General features: G+C 43.9%; 1 protein-coding gene across 5 annotated transcripts in view; it reads left to right on the forward strand.

Moving 5' to 3' along the window:
* The window catches only part of dock1 (dedicator of cytokinesis 1), a 712419-nt gene that overhangs the window by 540887 nt on the left and 148284 nt on the right, over positions 1-23248 (forward strand). For all 5 annotated transcript variants that reach the window (XM_085994680.1, XM_085994678.1, XM_085994676.1 and 2 more), the window contains 5 exons: positions 4003-4088; positions 4280-4436; positions 8063-8103; positions 9081-9171; positions 22025-22144. In XM_085994680.1, the coding sequence (XP_085850806.1) occupies positions 4003-4088; positions 4280-4436; positions 8063-8103; positions 9081-9171; positions 22025-22144 (495 nt within the window). The remainder of the gene's footprint in view (positions 1-4002; positions 4089-4279; positions 4437-8062; positions 8104-9080; positions 9172-22024; positions 22145-23248) is intronic.

Consider the following 23248-nt stretch of genomic DNA (forward strand, 5'->3'; position numbering starts at 1 on the left):
CTGGCCGGCGTCAGGGTGTCTGCTGTCAATCACGAGATGGCCGCACCTGCGCTGCGCCCGGCCTGGGCGCTCTCGCTCAGCACCTCCGGCTTAGCGCCTAAAGAGAGGCGTCCAGCGCCAGTTTTAACGCTTGAGCAAACTCTTAGGGCGAAGCTAATGAATATCGGAGAAGTGGCCTTGATTTGGCGGCGGGCGCAAACTTTCGCGGCTGCCCGACTTTACCGCCCCAAAAGTGGCTACAATGAATTTCTAGGCCAAGGTCCCTAACCTTACAATGCGATTTGTTGATGAATAGCCATACACTCCCTCTGGCCTAGCTATCTGTGCTTCTGATGGACTGCTCAATTGGCTGAGAAACACTTGACCAGGACCAAGGAAGTTTAAATACATGTGTTTTAAACTCATTAAAAAAAAACCCCACAGGATGCTTGTATTTAAATTGCTTGCTTGCTTTGGCCTTCTCGTTTGGGTACATGCGACAGACATAATGGGCCCGATAAGAGCTCGGGGGCCAGGAAAAGATTGGGGGGTAGGATTTTAGTACGGGGAACTGAGAAGTATGCGGAGGGGCGGGGGGTGGTGAGGGGAATTGTACATCGTGGGGGGGTGAGGGGAATCTGACACTGCGGGGGGGTGAGAGGAATCTGACATTGCGGGGGGTGGTGAAAGGAGAGGAATCTGACATTGCGGGGGGTGAGGAGAATCTGACACTGCGGGGGGGTGAAAGGAATCTGACATTGCGGGGGGTGGTGAAAGGAGAGGAATCTGACATTGCGGGAGGGTGAGAGCAATCTGACGTTGCAGGGGGTGAGGGGAATCTGACATCGCGGGGGGTGAGGGGAATCTGACATTGCAGGGGGTGAGGGGAATCTGACATCGCGGGGGGTGAGGGGAATCTGACATTGCGGGGGGGTGAGGGGAATCTGACATTGCGGGAGGGTGAGAGCAATCTGACGTTGCAGGGGGTGAGGGGAATCTGACATTGCGGGGGGTGAGGGGAATCTGACATTGCGGGGGGGTGAGGGGAATCTGACATCGCGGGGGGTGAGGGGAATCTGACATTGCGGGGGGGTGAGGGGAATCTGACATTGCGGGGGGTGAGGGGAATCTGACATTGCGGGGGGGTGAGGAGAATCTGACATCGCGGGGGGGTGAGGGGAATCTGACATTGCGGGGGGGTGAGGGGAATCTGACATTGCGGGGGGGGGTGAGGGGAATCTGACATTGCGGGGGGGTGAGGGGAATCTGACATTGCGGGGGGGTGAGGAGAATCTGACATTGCGGGGGGGTGAGGGGAATCTGACATTGCGGGGGGGTGAGGAGAATCTGACATTGCGGGGGGTGAGGAGAATCTGACATTGCGGGGGGGTGAGGGGAATCTGACATCGCGGGGGGTGAGGGGAATCTGACATTGCAGGGGGTGAGGGGAATCTGACATTGCGGGAGGTGAGGTGAATCGAACAATGTGAGGGGACATCGGATCGAGCTCTTTTCACCACCTTTCATCTGCTGGGATTTCCGAGGCCTGGAAATCCCGGCCTGCTGGTATTAAAATTTCAGGCCTGCAACCTCCTTAAAAATCTTTAGTGACTGACCTGCCTCCGGAGAGTGGGTTAGTTGCCCGCCCCCTAACCGCCTCCTTTAAAACCGGAAGTTGGGGGTCGGGTTTCTCGTTTTTTTATTTTTAAGCTTTTTCCCCATAATCTTGCAAATTAGTCCTCCTCAAGTGCACGTCCAATTGCCTGATTCACTCTTGAGGTATAGTAGCCTCAAGTTTAGTAGAAAGGGGGAAGTTTGGAAAGTTAATTCTTTACCAGGCAGTTATTGGATCCCAACAGAATGTCTGTTGCTACTTACTGTTACATAAGAACATAAGAAATAGGAGCAGGAGTAGGCTATTCGGCCCCTCGAGCCTGCTCTGCCATTTAGTAAGATCATGGCTGATCTGATCTTGGCCTCAACTCCACTTTCCTGCCCGCTTCCCGTAACCCTTGATTCCCCTGTTTTTCAAAAGTCTGTCTATCTCCGCCTTGAATATATTCAATGACTCAGCCTCCACAGCTCTCTGGGGTAGAGAATTCCAAAGATTCACGACCCTCTGAGAGAAGAAATTCCTCCTCATCTCCGTCTTAAATGGGCGACCCCTTATTCTGAAACTGTGCCCCCAAGCTCTAGATTTCCCCAGGAGGGGAAACGTCCTCTCTGCATCTACCTTGTCGAGCCCCCTCAGAATCTTATATGTTTCAATAAGATCACTTCTCATTCTTCTAAACTCCAATGAGTATAGGCCCAACCTGCTTAACCTTTCCTCATAAGACAACCCCTTCAACTCGGGAATCAACCTAGTGAACCTTCTCTGAACTGCCTCCAGTGCAAGTATGTTTCCTTCCTTAAATAAGGAGACCAAAACATAGAAACATAAAAACTGTACGCAGTACTCCAGATGTGGTCTCACCAACGCCCTGTACAGTTGTAGTAAGACTTCCCTACTTTTATATTCCATCCCTCTTGCAATAAAGACCAATATTCCATTTACCTTCCTAATTACTTGCTGTACCTGCATGCTAACTTTTTGTGTTTCATGTACAAGGACACCCAGATCCTTCTGTACCGCAGCATTCTGTAGTCTCCATTTAAATAATATTTTGCTTTTTTATTCTTCCCACCAAAGTGGATAACCTCACTTTTTCCCACATTATACTCCATTTGCCAAATTTTTGCCCACTCGCTTAACCTGCCTATATCCCTTTGCAGAGTCTTTGTGTACTCCTCACAACTTGCTTTCCCACCCATCTTTGTATCGTCAGCAAATTTGGCAACAGTGCACTCAGTCCCTTCATCCAAGTCATTAATATAGATTGTAAATAGCTGAGGCCCCAGCACTGATCCCTGTGGCACCCCACTAGTTACAGTTTGCCAACCTGAAAATTACCCATTTATTCCGACTCTGTTTTCTGTCAGTTAGCCAATCCTCTATCCAATCTAATATATTACCCCTAACACCATGAACTCTTATCTTGTGCAGTAACCTTTTATGCAGCACCTTTTCGAATGCCTTCTGGAAATCCAAATACACTACATCTACTGGTTCCCCTTATCCACCCTGCTCGTTACATCCTGTTCTTTGATATATTGTCCAAAAATAATTGCTTCCAGGTCAGAGATATCCCTAAGTGAGGGATAGCCATTTAGGAAACAAAATATAAAGTGAAAGTCGCAAGCAAACGTGTATGAAATGCAGATTAGCATACATGTTTAAGCCACAGACATCATATATCCTACATAACGGCCATTCATGACTGAACAGTGCTCTGCACCAGTCATTTTTATTGCATATTCCTGGTCCCCTGCCTGTGTCTCAGGCAAATGTGAAGATTAACAAAATTATGCTTGAGGAAGGTTGCTTTCAATATTCTGACGTTAATCCATTGTGTTGGTGTCAGGAGAGTCGATCGCAATTGGCCGAATTTCTACTAGAACTGATTAGTGAGGCAATAGAGTAAGTAATCCTTGCACAGTAGCTGTTACTGTATTATCTTTGGTTGTGGAAGTGTTATTTTTTTGTAGAGAATGTGTATTTTTCTCTCTGCTTTTTAAAAAAAAAAGTTGAATGACTGAATTCATATTTCAAAATGTTAACCAAGAAAAACCTCATTAATGTTGTCTACAATACGTTCGTACAGGTTAAGCATAACGTTATTGGTGCAAGAAGAGTAATCCATTCTTTAAAGAGCTAGCAAAAGGTTACGCTTGAACTGGCAAGGTTTTCACAAATTTGCTGTGTGTTCATTCCAGTGTCCACAAATGCACCACAATTGACAATGAATGGATCATTTTGAAATGCATTGCACTTAAGATCAATGAAGCAAGATAGACGTGATTAGTTATTTTATTCTCTCCTCAGTATATAAATCATAGAAGCTCCAGTAATAAATGAAATGTTTGCATTGAACTAATAACATACTGTAATGCTGATTATTTACACTCACTGTTTAATTATAGTTTGAAAATGAGATCATCACCAAGCTAGATCATGAAGTGGAAGGAGGCAGAGGGGATGAGCAGTACAAAGTGCTGTTTGAGAAGATGTAAGTGTCAATTAATGAGAAAAATTATCCTGTAACAGAGACAAATAGCATAATAATTATACTGCAGCACATTTTGACTTTGTAATAATGAAAATGTGTGAATAATATATAGCATCCTAATACTTTAAATTTGACCTCAATTATTTTTTCCGCATGCATGAAATTAATTTGCTATTTACTACTTTATCCAGCCTTCTGGAACACTGTAGAAAGCACAAGTATCTTGCTAAGAATGGAGAAACCTTTGTCATGCTGGTTGTCAGGCTTATGGAGAGACTTTTGGATTACAGAACGATCATGCATGATGAAAACAAAGAAAACCGTATGAGCTGTACAGTTAATGTACTGGTAAGAGCTTACTGTGAATGTTTTTATGATGGTGATCAACTTCAGGAATGTATAGTTCCACAGTTACATTAGTACTTTCCACTTATGGGCCCGTAATTTGTGGGCAGCAGCGAAGCAAAGGTGTTCGCTGCTGGCCCTGAAGTAAGCTACCTCCAAAGATCTGACGATCTCTGTGGTGAGAAGTTCGGCTTTTCCGACGTTCAGTTGAGATCAGTGGAAGTTAATGGGAAATCCCTAACGTGAGCTGCTGTGACATCAACAAGCTGTCTAAGCAGCCAATCACAATGCAGAATTCTCACAGACCGGGAACCAAGAAGTGAATAAGCTCCTTTCATTCTAACTTTTAAAAAATGTTACAGAGAGCAAAACAAAGTTTGGGGCTCTCACATGGGGAAAAGGTAAACCTGAAATAAAGATGAACAAACTTTAAAAAGAAAATTTAACGATTCTTAAAAATTGTAATATTTATTAAAATGGATAAATTTGACACTCCACAAAATTCAAATTAGTTTTTCAGGTTCATAACATTTTTTTGGCAGTCAATAGGCCGTTTAAAACCCCTATTAAACCTAATCCAAAAGGATCTAACTTTTAATGGGGTATTTAACAGCGATATTACCGCGGAAAAGCTGAAGTTTTTGTCCGTTTCACTGATTTCCTTGATTACACTGATTGCTGGCTATGGGGAGGGGGGCCACAATGCAGCCAGTGTCAGAGCAGTGAATGAATGGCCACAACTTCAGGATTTAGCGCATGTGCAACCTAACACGGTTTCAAAGGGGTAATAACAACAAATGCTGTTCGTTCGTTGTTATTGCCCACCGCAGATTTCGGGCCATTGCCTTAATGTGGCTTTGTGCCAATCACAGACCAAGAACCCAGGGGTGAATGGCAGATGCCAAAGGTGATCTGAATTCCTCTTTTTCCTTGTAAATATTAGGCAGAAATAGAAAATAATGCCACTAATGTTCAGCATCTCATACTCATAAGGGTAAATTCAGTGATTGCATTGCTTCCACTGGGGATCTATGCTTAAAGTTGATAGTATTGAAGCCCTAGCTCCAACTCATGCTCACTTCAAGTGCGGCTCCTGCTGGGGTTGTTGAATTTTACTCAATATATTGGTCTGAGTACCTATTCCCATAGTAACAAGTGTTGTTGCAGCTATCCATTCAAGGTACCTCAACTTCGACTCAGATTAAATTTGTCCTATTTCAGAGAATATGTTACAATCAGCCCTAAATGATGAAAGTGGTCTTTAACAAGAGCAGAAAGCAATGTCATAGCAATATTTTATAGAAAGTACATATTTTGAGGATAAAATATGTGTAAATTAATGTATTGTAAAATATTGATCAAGTATCAAAAATATACTCTTACTTAATTATTAAAGATGTATCTTTTACAACATCAAACAAAAGTTTATGGTCTAGTTTATAAATGGAGAATCAATTAAGTACCACTTTGCATGTAAAGTGACTTATTTAAAAAATTATAATAAAGGGAAAATAATAAATTAAATAGGCATAAAGGCTGTTTATCACATATACAGATTTGTAGGATTGTCACAAAAGGGATGCTATGATATAGTTATGTTAAATTCTAAATACTAAACAGATACTGAAGGCTAAAATAAAGACGTGTGTTTTCAGATGGGCCCATTAATTCTGAGGTTTTCTTAACAGTTTGAGCAGCTATATGCTTCTGTTAAGATTTTCTGTAGTGCCATAATGGTAAAGGTTATAGTGAGATGGTGCCTGTTGTCAGCTAAGATGCTTGTTACTATGAAATGTAAAACATTAAGTAACATTTCCAAAGGAAAACATCTGAAACAATTCTCCATCAGTTGAAACAATGATGAGATGAACACACATAGGAAAAAAGAAGCCCACCAGTCTGCTTGAGTTTGTAGTAGTCTTTAAAGAATTGTGTTGTTGAATAATTCTTTGTTCAAGCTGAAAAAGCAGCATAGAAACATAGAAGATAGGAGCAGGAGTAGGCCATTCGGCCCCTCTAGCCTGCTCCGCCATTCAATGCGATCATGGCTGATCATCCAAGTTCAGTACCCGGTCCCTGCTTTCTCCCCATACCCCTTGATCCCTTTAGCCTTAAGAAATATATCCAACTCCTTCTTGAATATATGTATATACTTTTGAAATACTAGAGGTAGACCATAGGTAGTTGGTGAGATAGTTTTTGTATGCGTCACTGACCTTGATTAATACAGCTGAACAGTTAAGCGCATATGTCATTTAATGTCACTGAATTCTTGTATATTCAAGGCAAAAGTACTTGGAGAGCTGGACAGCAATCGGGCACCTACCCCTGCACCTTTCTGACAGAGCTATAGACAATGTAATGCTTGAATATACTGCATGTGTCAACATAGGAGTAGGCCATTCAGCCCCTTGAGCCTGTTCTGCCATTCAATGAGATCATGGCTGATCTGTATCCTAAATCCATCCACCCACCTACCCTTGGCTAAAAAAAAATCTATTGATCTCAAATTAAAAATGATTAATTGAGCTAGCATCTACTGCTTTTGTGGGAGAGAGTTCCACGCTTCTACCACCCATTGTGTGAAGAAGTGTTTCCTAACTTCTGTCCTTAACGGCCTGGCTCTGATGGTGCATTTTGATCTTTTGCATTGCACCAATTGATTTTGCAAAAATTGGAGGTTTAGTGTTGGTAGCCACCTGGAAGAGACAGACTTGTGCACCTAATATTGCACATCACTGTGGGCAAATTTTTTTAAATTTAGAAGCTTAGTTCACCACCATTTAATTTCAAATAATTGAAAAGCACTAACTATCCTGTCTTTTGAGTCATGTGAAATTTCACTAGCAATTGGAAGCTGGTCATTTATGTTTTGCATTTGAATATGTATCCCCAGAGCTCTGCCTGCTCTCTCTCAAAAGCAATGCAAGTGGGCAGTTTAGCCATAACTGCCTGTTCACATCACGAATAACATGCATCAATACTACACTATTTGGAGTATTATATTATAATAAGCACATTAAAGATTCACAATGTGAGAGATTTGCTTCTGTGCAAATCCAGTTTGACACCCTTAACCTCAACAAGCTCGAGGACTAATTTTGTAGAAATCGGCATAGAAATTCCGGGCCGTTTTGAACATGGAAACAAAGAAGACGTAGTTGCCATACAGAAACTATAAACGGGGGCCACAATGATGTATCCCAATGGGAATCAATCTCAGAGCTTTCAGTTGCCCTTAGGAGAGCATTACAACAGTGAGGGAACAACTGGAACTTGAAATTTCTATGTCTTCACGGTTCGGCCAAACTGATCTGCTGCCCTATGGATTGGCAATATGCCACTTTGAAATCCCACTTCCCCTGTGGAGCGGGCACCCCAGTATTGGTGTGAACAACTGTTATGCAATTGACCCCATTCCTCGGATTTGAGTAGAGTCAGAGCCAGGGCAGACAGGCAGGTTGAAGTCCTGCCATGTTGTATTTCTGCCAGTAGAACAGGGCTTCTGGAAATTCTAAGCTGTTGTCTTTAAGTAAAATTTCTACTGTCTGCTTTAAGAGGTATATTATTTGAATAACCCACATGTATTACAAAATTGGAAGAAAAATGTTTTCTGATCTGTATTTCAGAACTTCTACAAAGAAATTGAGAGAGAAGAAATGTACATCAGGTATGCAAAAACACTTTCACAGTACAGTTGGAGTTGTTACAAAATGATTCATTTCCAACACATGAATAAGAAATAAGAGCCATCTGAAATTGGTCAGGGCCCGACTGGCGAGCTGCATTGGGTCTCCTGATTGGCGTCCACAGCTTGCCTCTTTAATGTAAATGAGGCCCGAGGTCAAATTTAGATCGGGGCTCAGGTTACCGGGGACTGGCGCACAAAGCAATTGCTTTGCTGACTTGGCGCTCGTTTTGGGCAAAGTCCAATTTCTCAGCCTGTGATTTGTGTACTTTCACCAATGACTTCTGCAGTGCTCCAAGGTGAATTCCTGCCAATCACAGAACAAGAACTCAGTGGCAAAGAGCAGAGGCCAGTGATAGCCTAACTTGTAAGAAAAAAACTGCAATGTGACATTTTTCACAAGCAAATTGCACAAAAATCTTTCATGAATATCTAGCTCTCAGCACCCTAATTGCACAGTGATGACAGTGTAGATCCATTACGTGCCAGTAAGATACGTTCAGCAAATGTTACTACTGCTCTGTAGCATAGTAGTGCTTATTTTTTTTTCTTCCAATCTTCTCTTCCATTTTCCACCATTTATCCTCTCCTGAAGACTTTGACTCCTTGGTGGGGCACAATTCCACAGATGCTGGATATCCTCCCATACATGACCCAGTGGTTACTATTCATCTGTGTGCCTTGATAGTGAGTGTTGCCACAGGGACTTGTTTGATTCTGTCCTCACTTGAAGTTCATACGTGCGCACTTCCAGCAGGGGTCACTGGATAATGAGTACTCCCAAACCCAAGGTACTAGGGCTAATTAAACCACCCATGTTGTAGTACTAACAAATGTAGATTTGTTCAAACTCTACTGAAGAATAGTCTTTTTATTTGATACATTAGGATTTTCTTCAGAACATTCTACAGTATTTCATATTCAATATATGTTCAAAATTGATAATGTTGCTTCCTTAGGTATCTATACAAGCTGTGTGACCTGCACAAAGAGTGTGATAACTACACTGAAGCTGCCTACACATTACTGCTTAATGCAAAGCTCCTTAAGGTAATATTTTAACTGAAGGTATCAAATTATTTTCTAAACTTATAAAAACTGTTGTCTTACGGTGATGGTTTCACTAAAAATATGAAACTGAATTAACCGTGTAATGGGTTCAGTATGTGAACCTCCTGTTTTGCTTTCTTATTGTAGTTAGTAAAATAGTAATGTGGCCTCACATTTCAAATCCCAATTGTGTTTCAAAGGTTTGAAAATATCAATCTGCTATATGTTGCATTATATTTTTAACACAGCACTGTTTTTATGAAAAAGTTTGCTTCACAAGGGGCCAGAAGAAGCCTGTGTCATTCTCCTCAAAGACATGGTTTGAAAGCCTTGTGATAATACTACACCTTACCGGGAACGGTAGCGTGGCCAAGTCCTGAAGGACATAACTGCCAGTCTGGGCCTGCAACAGGTGGTGAGAGAACCAACACGAGGGAAAAACCTACTTGACGTCGTCCTCACCAATCTACCTGTCACAGATGCATCTGCCCATGACAGTATTGGCAGCAGTGACCACCATACAGTCATTGTGGAGCCGAAGTCCCGTCTTCACACTGAGGACACCCTCCATCGTGTTGTGTGGCACTACCACCGTGCTAAATGGGATAGATTCAGAACAGATCTAGCAGCTCAAATCTGGGCATCCACTGTGGGCCATCAGCAGCAGCAGAATTGTATCCCACCACAATCATGGCCTGGCATATCCCTCACTCTACCATTACCACCAAGCCAGGGGACCAACCATGGTTCAATAAGGAGTGTAGAAGAGCATGCCAGGAGCAGCACCAGGCGTACCTAAAAATGAGGTGCCAACCTGGGGAAGCTGCAACACAGGACTACATGCATGCTAAAAAGCGGAAGCAGCATGCTATAGACAGGGCTAAGCGATCCCACAATCAATGGATCAGATCAAAGCTCTGCAGTCCTGCCACATCCAGTCGTGAATGGTGGTGGACCATTAAACAACTAACGGGAGGAGGAGGCTCCATGAATATCCACATCCTCAATGATGGTGGAGCCCAGCATGTGAGTGCAAAAGACAAGGCTGAAGCATTTGCAACCATCTTCAGCCAGAAGTGCCGAGTGGATGATCCATATCGGCCTACCCCCGAGGTCCCCACCATCACAGAAGCCAGTCTTCAGCCAATTCGATTCACTCCACGTGATATCAAGAAACGGCTGAGCGCACTGGATACAGTAAAGGCTATGGGCCCCGACAACATCCCAGCTATCGTGCTGAAGACTTGTGCTCCAGAACTAGCCGCACCTCTAGCCAAGCTGTTCTAGTACAGCTACAGCTCTGGCATCTATCCGACAATGTGGAAAACTGCCCAGGTATGTCCTGTCCACAAAAAGCAGGTCAAATCCAAACTGGCCAATTACCGCCCCATCAGTCTACTCTCAATCATCAGCAAAGTGATGGAAGGTGTCATTGACAATGCTATCAAGCGGCACTTACCAATAACCAGCTCACTGATGCCCAGTTTAGGTTCCGCCAAGACCACTCGGCTCCCGACCTCATTACAGCCTTGGTCCATACATGGACAAAGGAGCTGAATTCCAGAGGTGCGTTGAGAGTGACTGCCCTTGACATCAAGGCAGCATTTGACTGAGTGTGGCATCAAGGAGCCCTAGTAAAACTGAAGTCAATAGGAATCGGGGGGGGGAAAACGCTCCACTGGCTGGAGTCATACCTAGCACAAAGGAAGATGGTTGTGATGATTGAAGGTCAATCATCACAGCCCCAGGACATCGCTGCAGGAGTTCCTCAGGGCAGTGTCTTCGGCCCAACCATCTTCAGCTGCTTCATCAATGACCTTCCCTCCAATATAAAGTCAGAAATGGGGATGTTCGCTGATAACTGCACAGTGTTCAGCACCATTCACAACTCCTCAGATAATAAAGCATGCAACAAGACCTTGACGACATTCAGGCTTGGCTGATAAGTGGCAGGTAACATTCATGCCACAGAAGTGCCAGGCAATGACTATTTCCAACATGCGAGAGTCTAACCACCTCCCCATGACATTCAACAGCATTACCATCGCCAAATCCCCTACCATCAAAATCCTGGGGGTCACCATTGACCAGAAACATAACTGGACCAGCCACATAAATACTGTGGCAACAAGAGCAGGTCAGAGGCTAGGTATTCTGCGGCGAGTGTCTCACCTCCTGACTCCCCAAAGCCTTTCCACCATCTGCAAGGCACAAGTAAGGAGCGTGATGGAATACTCTCCACTTGTCTGGATGAGTGCAGCTGCAACAGCATTCAAGAAGCTCGACACCATCCAGGACAAAGCAGCCCATTTGATTGGCACCCCACCCACCACCTTAAACATTCACTCCCTCCACCACCGGCACTGCAGCAACTTGCCAAGGCTTCTTTGGCAGCACCTCCCAAACCCACGACTTCTTCCACCTAGAAGGACAGGGGCAGCAGGCGCATGGGAACACCACCACCTCCAAGTTCCCCTCCAAGCCACACACCATCCTGACTTAGAAGTATATCGGCGATCCTTCATCATCGCTGGGTCCAAATCCTGGAACTCCCTACCTAACAGCACTGTTGATGTACCTTCACCACATGGACTGCAACGGTTCAAGAAGGCAGCTCACCACCACCTTCTCAAGGGCAACTGGGGATGGGCGATAAATGCTGACCTTGCCAGCAATGCCCAGATCGCATAAGCGAATAAAAAAAATACCTTGTGTTTGTAAACAAATGAAAAAGTATGTTGAGCACTTTTCTAATTCACACCCTTCCTTTCCCTCGTCTGAAAATATTGATCCCTTCCGAGGTACTATTCCATGAACACCAGAGCCTTTGAGTCACTTTACCAAATGGTCATTCTTAATGAGTGAGCCTAGACAATGGATGCTGGCAGAATAATAATCCATGAGGGCATCAAAATTGAGCCCAATGCCTACATGCATACATTTTCCAGTAGAAATGACTGGATGTCAGTTAGGAATACTGCTACCACAACTGAGATTAGTTCAGACCAGGAGTTAGAAATTTCACTACAGGAAACTTTGTGCTGTCCGGCACCGACGGGACCGAGCTGTTGCCGTCCCATCAAAACTGCCGGACAAACCAGCGCTAATGTTGAAACATATGGAGATTTTGAGCTCCGTATCTGGCAACAAACCCTGTTGCTTAGTAACAGCTTCTAAACAGTCGACCGTACCTTGCAAGCATCTCTGTAGCTTAGCAACAGCTTCAGCGAGACCTTGCAGAGCCTGACTGGTGGGAAAAAAAGCAACGAAAAGAAAAAAAAACGAACGAAACGGCTCCTGATTTTTGCCGGTGGCTCGAGCATTCCGGACAGTTAACCTCCGGATAAACCAAAGTTTCCTGTAGTTTCGTCACTTCAGTTCAAAAACACTATCAATTAATTTTTTTTTCTCGACGTAGGGGGTTGGGAAGGAAAGGGATATATTTTTGCGTGCTTGTCAATGTGAAGGATGTCCGGCAAATGGAACTCTTTTTCATTCCAAGCAACTGGTGTGAACACAAAGGTTTAGATACAGCAGAGGCCACATCTTTCCACACCAGCCATATTTTTGGCCTTTCTAAGATTGTCATTTTAAAGTCAATTAATGGGTCTGCACCTACTAGCAAGTAGATTGAGACTGCACATTGTGAAACCTAGATAAGAACCACCTAACTCCCTTCTCTGCATGGCTCATGGAGTGGATTTCATTATCCTGTGCCAATTTGCTGCCAGAGCTGCTGTCGCCAACAGTCTTTCCACAAGCAGCTCTGTCAGTTGGATCATCTGACTCTCTACCGGCAGCTGGTTTGATTCTTGGTTTTAATGGTTGTTTTCTTCTGCATTACTTTGTCCAGCACTGCACCTAACCCCATCAAGTAGCCCTCCCCCTCCCAGCTGCTTGCAGACTCTTTGACCTCTTCACCAACCATGGCTTTTTCCAATCTTCGTCGCCAAGCTCAGACATCTCCAACTTTCCTTGAAGACTACAGACCTCACTACTCTTCCTCACAGATGCTGTACATCTCTGACCTTGCTCATAGACCTGGACGTCTGATCGCATTACTTCCACTCATAAAGCTCCTGTCCTAAGGACTTATTTATTATATCTGGTTCTCTGCCATTTGCCCATAATTTAAGGTTTTCCTCTGTGTCACTTATGTGTGCATGTATTGGTTGCTGTCTTGAACCCAACACCTATATCCTCTAATAGCTACTTCTCAGCCCTAGTCCATACCCCTCCCTCTTTCATCTTCTCCTGCCGATGCTTGCTCTGCCCCTCCATTTCTCTACCACCTTGCCTTTCACCAAGATGTGACTCGCAATCCTCCTCCCCAGCTGATATTATTCCCCATCCAGCCTCATCTCATGTCATGGCATGCTCTGTATCATCTTCAAGAATGTTAATTTCCTTGCAAACAAGTTCCTGACTATCCACAATCTTATAGTAGTTGAATCTATTAGCACCCTGGTACTGACAGAAATTAGTTTACAGCTAGTGATTTTTTCCACTTCACTGAAGTCTTCCCACCTGGCCACACAATCCAAATGTGTCTCGCCCAAACTGCTATGGCATTGCTCTCAACGCCAGTCTTACAAAGGGCTTTTAATCCTTGGGCACCTATTCCTGATTTGAGCAACTCAGCCTTTTTTTATTTCCTCCCGCCTTTCACTCCAAAATTTCTTCATCTACGACCCTCCAAAGTCCCATGGGAACCTTCTGGCTGAGATGTTTTTTCTATGGGGTCAGTTTTAACACGGAGCAGATTTCAGGTGAGATGGGGTAGAGTGAGTGCCAAACGCTGGCCTAATTTCAGATCTGGGGTATTTTAACCCTCGGGGCTCATTTAAATATCATTGGTCCAGAATGGGTGGGAAGAGGGCAATGAGCGGCTGCTGGCCGAGGACGTTCAGATGGCCCTTGACCACCCCCCCCCCCCCCCACACTTCCAGGTGAGTGGCAAGGATGGATTTTCAGGAGGGTGTCGGGAAGAAAAGGAGGGCAATCTGGAGCCGAGGAAACCACAATTTCCTAGTTAGGCCCGGAGGAGCACTCTTACTCCCCTTGCCTCCACAAAGGAATTTTTTTACATTACCTGAGGGGCCTCTTCTTCCTTCCCAGTCTGGCTGGAAAGCCGCAGAGTCCCGGTTAAAATGTCATTGGGATTCTGTTGACGTAATAGAACCCTGATTAGCATTTATGCACGAGGCTTTTACCTGTGTCCAGCGGGTGCCTCATCCACTGCCAAATCCTGAGGCATTAAAATCAAAAATGGAGCTGTTCCATTTTGACTACTTCATAGGCTCAAGCAGTTCCTAATGAGATGTAGAATGAAACTTCCCCAACAGTATGCTTTAACTTCACCCTCAGAAATGCAACTTCGATTATGCTTCTGTGACTTTTCTATTTCCCAGACGAGCTAGCCTTGATTTCTCCGAGTGTGATTGTCAATTTGTTTTCGTATCCAGTTTCTTCAAAGCTAGCTTCATGGGGAGCCCGTAACTGAATTTGCGTGGGTTTCCTCCGGGTGCTCCGGTTTCCTCCCACAGTCCAAAGATGTGCGGGTTAGGTTGATTGGCTATGATAAATTGACCCTTAGTGTTAGGGAGATTAAATATGTGGGGTTACGGGGATAGGGTGGGATATGTGTTGGTGTAGGGGTTACGGGGATCGGGTGGGATATGTGTCGGTGCAGGCTCGATGGGCCGAAAAGGCCTCCATCTGCACTGTGGGGTTTCTGTGATTTCTGTGAATTCTCATGACCACACAAACAGAAAATTAAGATGAGGGGGTAGGGGTCCTCCCCTTCATGCCTCATTTCCATCAATGCTATGGGCCTGTGCAGATTGGAAACCAGGCCCAGCTCCACCTCCTCCTTTCCCTCCCTCCTTCGAGAAATCCCTGAAATCCTGGGGCAATGTAAAGGAAGTGAAGATCTGGTGTAATGGACACACTGTTGTCTGCTTTGAAATGTCAGGTGGGAAGAAATTACAGTTTCTTCATTCAGAGTTGGTGGGGTGGATAATGTTTTTCTTTCCATTTGGTGCAGGCCTAACCGAGGAACGTTTGTATTAGTTCTCTTTCAGGGCATCAGGAAGTTTTCATAGGCTGAATTCTTGATGTGGGGGGCGGAGTGGGTAGTCTTCTTTACGTTGAGATTTATTACTCTGCCATCCAGTGTATTTTTGGTGGTGCTGCGTGAATATACACAGTAGGTCGATTTTTGTCGTCTTCCCCTTGGGCGGTAATTTGGGGTAACGGATTGCCCATCCTTTATAGAACCAACCTAATTTTCATTTCATTCATTCTATAAAAGGTGGGTGATCTGCACTGCCCCACCAGATTCCTGCTCAGCCACTGAAGACGGAAATGATCCCATTCAGACTTAAAGGCCAAAAGTTTTTGGTATAGGATTTCGTCTAATGTTACATGACAGTTCTTTAACATTATAAATACCAATCACGGCACCACTTATAGGCATAACTAGTACTGCAGGTAAATGTTGACAGTTTTTCAATAGGTTTTCCCATTTGCAGAGCTTGACATACATTGACTTTTCAATGTATTTTGAGATGGAATGTTGCAACCCACTCAGCATTTTAAAAATATAATAGATATGTGAGTAATAGATATACACATAATGTAATCAGTGTTAATTTATTGGCATTGCAATATAAATCTAAAGGTGGATCTTATAAACATCAGCAGTACGGTAAGTCTTGATCCTTCATGCCTCCAGCCAATCTATAATTGTTGGAAAGAAATTATACTGTATTTAAATCTGTTTATACCCGCATTGGTGTCTGAATAAATTTACATTGATGTTGTGCAATGATTCTTGATTTTTAGAAGTTAATTGGGATTGGACATTGACATTGCCTTTTGATCTAAGCCAATTCTATTAATATGTCTGCAGTCTTCAATTGGCTGATATTTATGTCCAGTGCAATTACTGGTAAGAAATTTATGCATGTATTATGCTGCATTTCTTTTTTGTTCAATTCTTGCCAATCAGTAAGGATTTTAAGCAATTCCAATATTCTACATGTACTTGTGCAGATATTAGTTTACTCAGGTTCTGGTTATGATTTGGAAAGCGTTATGTATATTTTAAATAAGATTCCTAGCACCTGTATAATGTCTGACATATTCTAGTACAGACATTCTTCTTCTCTTCCAAGCATGGCGTCACATGAGGCAGCCCATTTCTTCCAGCAAATCATGCTCTGGATTGTTTCCATACTGAAGACCCTTTTTTAATGTGGTCAGGTCACTAGCCTAACCGGGGAGGGGGGGGCGTTAACTACATATGATTTGGGGGGGGGGGGGGGGTTTGCCACTCTACTCTTATTGGACGCAAATACCCTTCAGTTCAGTATTCAGAGGCTACATTGCTGCTGATTTGCTTACTGGGGCTACAATGGAGGGGCCATTCCACTCCTATTGGACGTAAGTACCTGCTGGATATCAACCCAGTATTCAGGGACCATAATTTATCCACTCGCCGGGGCTGTCTGGAGTGGACCTCAAACCATAACCTTGTGACTCAGATGCAGGAATGTTATCATTGAGCCGAGGCTCACTCCTTATACAGACATTCTACTACTTGTAATTTCTGAGTAGCATTTAATCCTAGTCTTGCAATCAATATTTATTGTGCATGAGACTTGTGTCTACTGAAATAATTCATAGCAGAACTTATTAGTGCAACCATAAAATGGAATCCCGCTTATTCTGCCCTTGGACCTTAAAATATTTCAGGCCTGAGATGAAACATGGTTAAATTCTGCTAGCCTTCATATCAGAGATCTTACAGTTATTTTATAATAGACTGTTATTTGTGATTAAGTCCTATTTAATTTTAAATTCCCTTCAAAGCCAAAATGGTGACCATTGGGCTGGATTTTGTCAATGGGGGTGGGCTAGGGGTGGGACTGCTGGTTTTGGGGTTTTAGTCCCGCCCCCAACGATGTCCGGCCAACCCACGGTACTTTCCCTTGATTGACCTTGTTAAGCCCGCCCAATTAAGGGAAAGCCGGTGACAGAGGACGTCAGCGTATGACGTTTCACCTGTCAGCGTTTGACAGCTTAGAGAAGCTGTCAAACACTGACAATCTCTGTTCTAAGGTGAGTCCTTGTACTGAAGACTCACCAAACCTCTTTCCTCAGCAGAAATCAGATGGCTGCTGCATCTGAGAATGCGGCAGCCATTCTGTCATCTCTGCCGTTGAGATGAGGCACCTCTGGATCCCCAAGGGTTGAAGCCTGCAGGAAGAAACAAAGGTAAGTAAACTTTTTCTAACACTTTACACTCACCTCACATACTTACCTCTCCACACTTGCACCCATCACTCACCTCCACAGCGGACTTTTCGATCCCTCTCACCCCGCAGACCCACTGCTCGCCTCGCTGACCTTGGCGAGGTTCACAGCCATCAGGAAGCCTGCACCTGCAGGGGTAAAATGGGGATAATCCTCTTAACTGCCTGTTAACTACCTGTTAACAGGCAGATAAATGGCTGTAATCCCCTTCCCACCTCGAGGAGATGGGTCCCTGCGTGACTCGGGGACCCGCCTCCCGGGAAGGTGGCAAGGAGACGGGCCTGCTCCCAGTTTCTGCCATTTTCCCGGCAGTCCCGCCTCCATCCCAGCCTCCCCAGGGCTGGCAATATTCCTCCCATTGATTTTGCCTTTCTAAGAATACAAGGGGACGATTTTCAGACGTCCAAGGAGGCGGGTTTGGAGGCGGGAGAGGCAGGAAAGTCGGAAACAATGAGGGTGGGTTTGGAACCCGCCTCCGCGGGATTTTGCAGGTGCCAGTTTTGCAGGGCGGGAAACGGTCCCCCTCCAGCTGGCCAGAGCACTTGTTAAGAGGATTAAATGCACGTTAAGGGCCTCTCTAAGCCTATTTTGAGAGGCCCACGTGATTTTTCGACCATTTCGGCGTATTCCACGACCCTCCTAAACCATGCCAGCTAAACCTGGCGGGTTGACTAGTGGGTGGTCTCCTCACAGCTGCAAGTCCAACATTAAATCGTTTATTTCATCAGGGATTAGTTGCAGGTGGCAGAACTTTGCTTTAAAAGGTCTTTGAGCACTTTTAGAAGGCCTTCCGAAGTCAGAGGTGCTGCAGCTTGAATCTTATCAACTGTGGGACCTCCTTGGAAGACCCTCTCCCTGCTTGCAATGAGTGCTTCCCCAATGGAGGCATCTGCAAGCAGCATGGGAATCATTTGTTTTCTTTCACCATGGAACTCAGATTCGGAGGAGGAGCAGGAGGAGGTCAGAGTGCCGATGTATCGACCAGCAGCAGTGGCAGCACGCGAGCACATGGCTGCCTGTGATGCAAGGGATGAACTTATCCTGGACAGATTTGCATAGGTTACCCAAGTTGACACATGTCCTTGGCTCCATCTTAAGACATCATTGACAATGGACATGACTCTCTGGCCACCAACCTGACAATTCAAGTGTGGCGGAGCCCTCAATGTGGAGCTGCCTAAGGCAAAAGAACAGATGCCATAACGCCAATATTTTGGCATCAAATCATTTTAATGCTTTCCAACAGGGATGGCATTTCATCAGTACACAGAGACATTCACCCAATCTGCACACAGATCTGGAGGTTATATCCTTTGCCAGCTGGACCCACACATCCTTGGTTTCTTTGGGAGGCCTCTTCCTCCGCGATGAGTGGAAGAGCACCTCCCTGCTAGCTGTTACCCCCTCAAACAACATTTGCAGCACCTCATCCGAGAGCCTCGGGGAGGCCCTTGCCTTGGAATTGGACATAGTAGTTTCTCAGAATATGTTGCAGCATAGGCAGAAATCCTGTGGAATGATCAAAGGCAGCAAGAAACCCTAAAATCAGGCTGGAAAAGTGATGTCAGCAGAGGTGAGTTTCAGTCCCAAAACACAAATTGACCAAGGGCATCCCACACCTCTGAAATCAAGTGGCCAATCAGGGGAAAATCGCAATTTTTTCAAACCCACCCAAACTGAAACCCGCCTGCATCTCGCCTCCAGTGGGAAATTCGCCCCCCAAATTTCTGCTCTGTAACATGGTGTTGAGATTGTTTGGGGGTGATTTTCATTCAGAAGTCGGGAGGGAGGCGGGACTACAACTTTCGGGGTTGTAGTCCCGCCTCCATCGAGATGCGGCCAATCCACGCAATTTTAACTTGATTGACCTTGTTGAGCCCGCCCAGCGGGCTCAGCAGGCCAATTAAGGGCCACCCAGCAACAGGTGACGTCACAGACTGAAATTTCATCTGTCAAGACGATTTGACAGATGAAATATCAGTGTTTCACAGCTGTTTGAAGCTGTCAAACACTGACAGTCTTACTTCTAACCTGAGTCCTTCTACACAGACTCAGTTAGAAATCTCACCGGCACAGAAAGCTGCAGGCTATCACTTTTGACATATTGCAGCCATTCTGCTTTCTGTGCCGGTTAAATGATGGACTCCCGAAACCTAGAGGAAGGAAAGCTGAAAAGGTAAGTACAGGTAATTTAAACTTCTTTACACACTTTGGACACACCAAACACACTTACCTTTGCACTCATGCACCCATCACTCACCTGAACACTGACATCTCGACCCCTTCAAGTCCTTCAACCCGACTCCTCTAACTTGGCATGGTTTGGAGCCGTCGGGAATCCCACACTTCAAGCTTTAAAATAGGGATTAGGCTAAAAACTGCCTGTTAATTACCTGTTAACAGGCAGTTAATTGGCACTAATCCCTTCCTGCCTCGGGTAGGTGGGTCCCAGTGCGGGGCGGGTACCCGCCTCCTTTGAAACTTACATGGAGGTGGGTTGGGGGGCGGGATGGTGTCGGGACCCCCGAATTCAGGACTTTAACCCCCCGCATGCCTCCAATCCTGACTCCACGGGTCAATGAAAATCGACCCCTATGTGTTTGATTTCCTGTATATGCTGATTACTCCACTGCTCTAGATTTATCTCCAGCTATTGAAAAGCAAGTGGGCTTTAGCAGTTCTGTTACGACTTTGATCTGCTTCCTATCTTTTCCCTCTACTGCCTGAGTAAATACATTTCCAGATTAAGTTAAAGTGCTGATGTGCAGATATTATTTCATGGTTACTTGTGTGGTAAACCACTGTTTGTATTCCACTATGTACATGTCTGTACATGCCTCGGCTGACTCCTCCCACGAGTCCAGGTATAAAGGTGACTGCTCCACAGTCCCTCTGTATTCTGGACTGGCCGACCACTCGAGGCACACCTTCATTCTCTTGTTAATAAAAGCCTGTTAGTTACTCGCTTAACCTCAGTCTTTTGAGTGATTGATAGCGCATCAACTTGCCGAAAGTTTCGTATTACTATTGGCTATATTGATTCCTATACTCCACAACTTTGACATAATGATGTGTTCCTGACTACCCATTTCTAATTTGTAAGAACTGGGATTAAGAGAAGGCCCATTTATTTTGCTCTTGTATGATCTGGATCACTCAAACTTCCATTTCTTTAATCACACAATCTTGCCTTTTATTCCCATAAATGTACAATTTTTATTTTAGCACCATATCTTATATTTGTTTTAACCCATCAGATTTATGGATTATAATCTTCCAATTCCACTCGTACGAAATGCAGTACTATTTTTTAATTGATCAGGTGCGTTAAGTAGCAATTTATTCCCACATTTTATCATCATCTACAACAAGAGCAGCCCTTAAATACTGCTAGATCCTTTTTTCCAAATCGTGACTGCTTATTTTATATTTTACTGCTAGCATCTAATATGAATAATTCATTAATAGCAATTTTAGCCCTTCCCCCTCAGATACTTTATATCACAGCTGATAAACACACTGACGCATGCATACATGCAGTCCTTCTGTGCTGAAGGAAGCTAGGTCTAAACCCTTTTACATTTTCTTTTGTAGCATATGAAGCTAAAAGTTAAACAGGTAATATGCAAAAAAAAATGTTTTTCACCCAAACAAATCAAGTGATTTGAATAGTTAGTTAGCATTTAAAAAGAAGTGCTCCCATACTGTACTTGGTTCAATTTGTGAAGCAATGTGCAGGAGGAGCACTGAATTATGCTATTTGCTTGCTCCTTGAATGTACACTGAAAACTCAAACACAGTGGAATATACTGCGGCTTTATCTCCTGATTGAAAGAGCTGCAGGGTCAGCTCTGTTCATCAGAAGAAAACAATGCAACTGCAGCATAAGTTTAAAAAATAAAATTAAGGGCAAATTGTCGGATGCACAAAAGAACAAATGGTAAAACTACTTCTTGGAGATCAGTAGGGTATATGTTGTGATAGCATTGGCAATGCATATTAGGGGTGGTATGAGGAGAATTGCAGTGTTGTGCCAGTTATTTTAAGCTACATTTGATGATGACATTCACAATGTCATTGGGCAATCTACAGGAGAATGAACTGTATCTCCGAAGAAAAAAAGCAAGTCAGTTTTGTTCATTAAGTGCTTAACCCTCAGTTTGCCAGCTGTTATAACGGGCACTTGATAGGTTATATTTTCTGATCTTGCTATTGATGTAAATGATTTGCTTTATGAGAGTTACTAGGTTTGATGGCCTTTTCTACCAAATTGCAAATCAAAGTACTGTTGTTGGAATATGAATTACATTGCCACAGGGAGTAGTTGAGGCAAAGACCATTAGACCTTTTAAGGAAAAGAATAAATTAGGTTTGAACTGGTCTAGCAATGCCACAAACACAGTGAGCTGAATTGCTTCCTTCTATGCTGTAAATGTCGATGGTGCAGTGATCTAGTTGATGTTGACCAGTGTAGAAATGTATATGTAAATATATATAAAATCATACTATTCTTTTGTTGCTATTTTTTGTTAAGTGGTCTGAACAGCCATGCGCAGCTCACCTGAATCAGAGAGATGGATACCAAGCACAGACCCAAGGACAACTGAAAGAACAGCTTTACCAGGAAATTATCCATTACTTTGATAAAGGAAAGGTACAATGATTTTGTAATGCTGTATCAATATAAAATAATGTCATTGCAAAGACAATGTTTTCAATTACAATATTCATATTGATTCCCTAGCTTATAGGTCTGACATAATACTGTTGAGTCACCAGGCAAAACCTTTTGCAAATACCACAGAAAAGCTTTTATATAAAATGATGTATTGCATAAAAAATTATATCATACTCTTCCAAAATATCCAGACTAAGTAATCAGTAAATTCAAGTATGCCAGATACATACTTGTTTTGCAGCAAAATTCTACGGCCTCATTCGCCAGCGTAAGTGCGGCAGAAAGTCTGTGTTCACGCTGTCAGAAACCTCCTGTCAGGCATACTAACATGTGGTCTCGGTGTTGAACTCCGACTGACCCAAAAAGAGCTTCTCTCCATTCAAGCACTGCATCCATAAGTTGAGATGGAGCCCTGTCTGTGAAATAAACTCTTGAATTTGTGGCTCAGACATAGTAGTCCAAAATTGCACTTGCTGCAGCTGCCTTAACATTGATAGATAGTGTAATATATACTAGTTAAATAGCTGTTAAGCCACTTTAACATTTTGAAACTAGCACTATCATATGTTAGTCAAGATTGGCTAGATTTCTAGTGTTGACATGTACATCCAAGTGATGAAAGATTGCTCCCAGTGGAAAACACAAGGGATTTCACATGGTAAAATGTTAACAGTTAGAAACAAAAAATAGGAGCATTAATGTTCTAGATCTAGAAGCAGAAAACACCCCACTATTATTACAGCCCTTCAGCTGTATGCCATTTGAATAGAATTCTCTCACTTCTGAGCAAGCCTAATCCAACTCATTTCCAAACTAAATACATCTGAAAGGCTGTGTGCCCAAAAAAACGTATCTTGTCCAGTTCCAGGAGCACCTACATTTCCTATTCCACCCCCCCCCCCCCCCCACAGCACATCTTTCTGAATACAAGCCTCCTCTTGGCAGGGCCTAGCACTGGCAGAAGGGGCAGGAAAGTGAGCCACAGCTGGAGGCCTCACAGGTCAGGAACATCTAACTGCTAGTGGAGATCTAGCGTCGGTTTCCACATGTATGCTGACAACACCCAGCTCTACCTCACTA

Source organism: Somniosus microcephalus, chromosome 8, assembly GCF_052327205.1.
Source record: "Somniosus microcephalus isolate GS21.2 chromosome 8, FLI_Smic_1.0, whole genome shotgun sequence".
NCBI classification, from domain to species: Eukaryota; Metazoa; Chordata; class Chondrichthyes; order Squaliformes; family Somniosidae; genus Somniosus; species Somniosus microcephalus.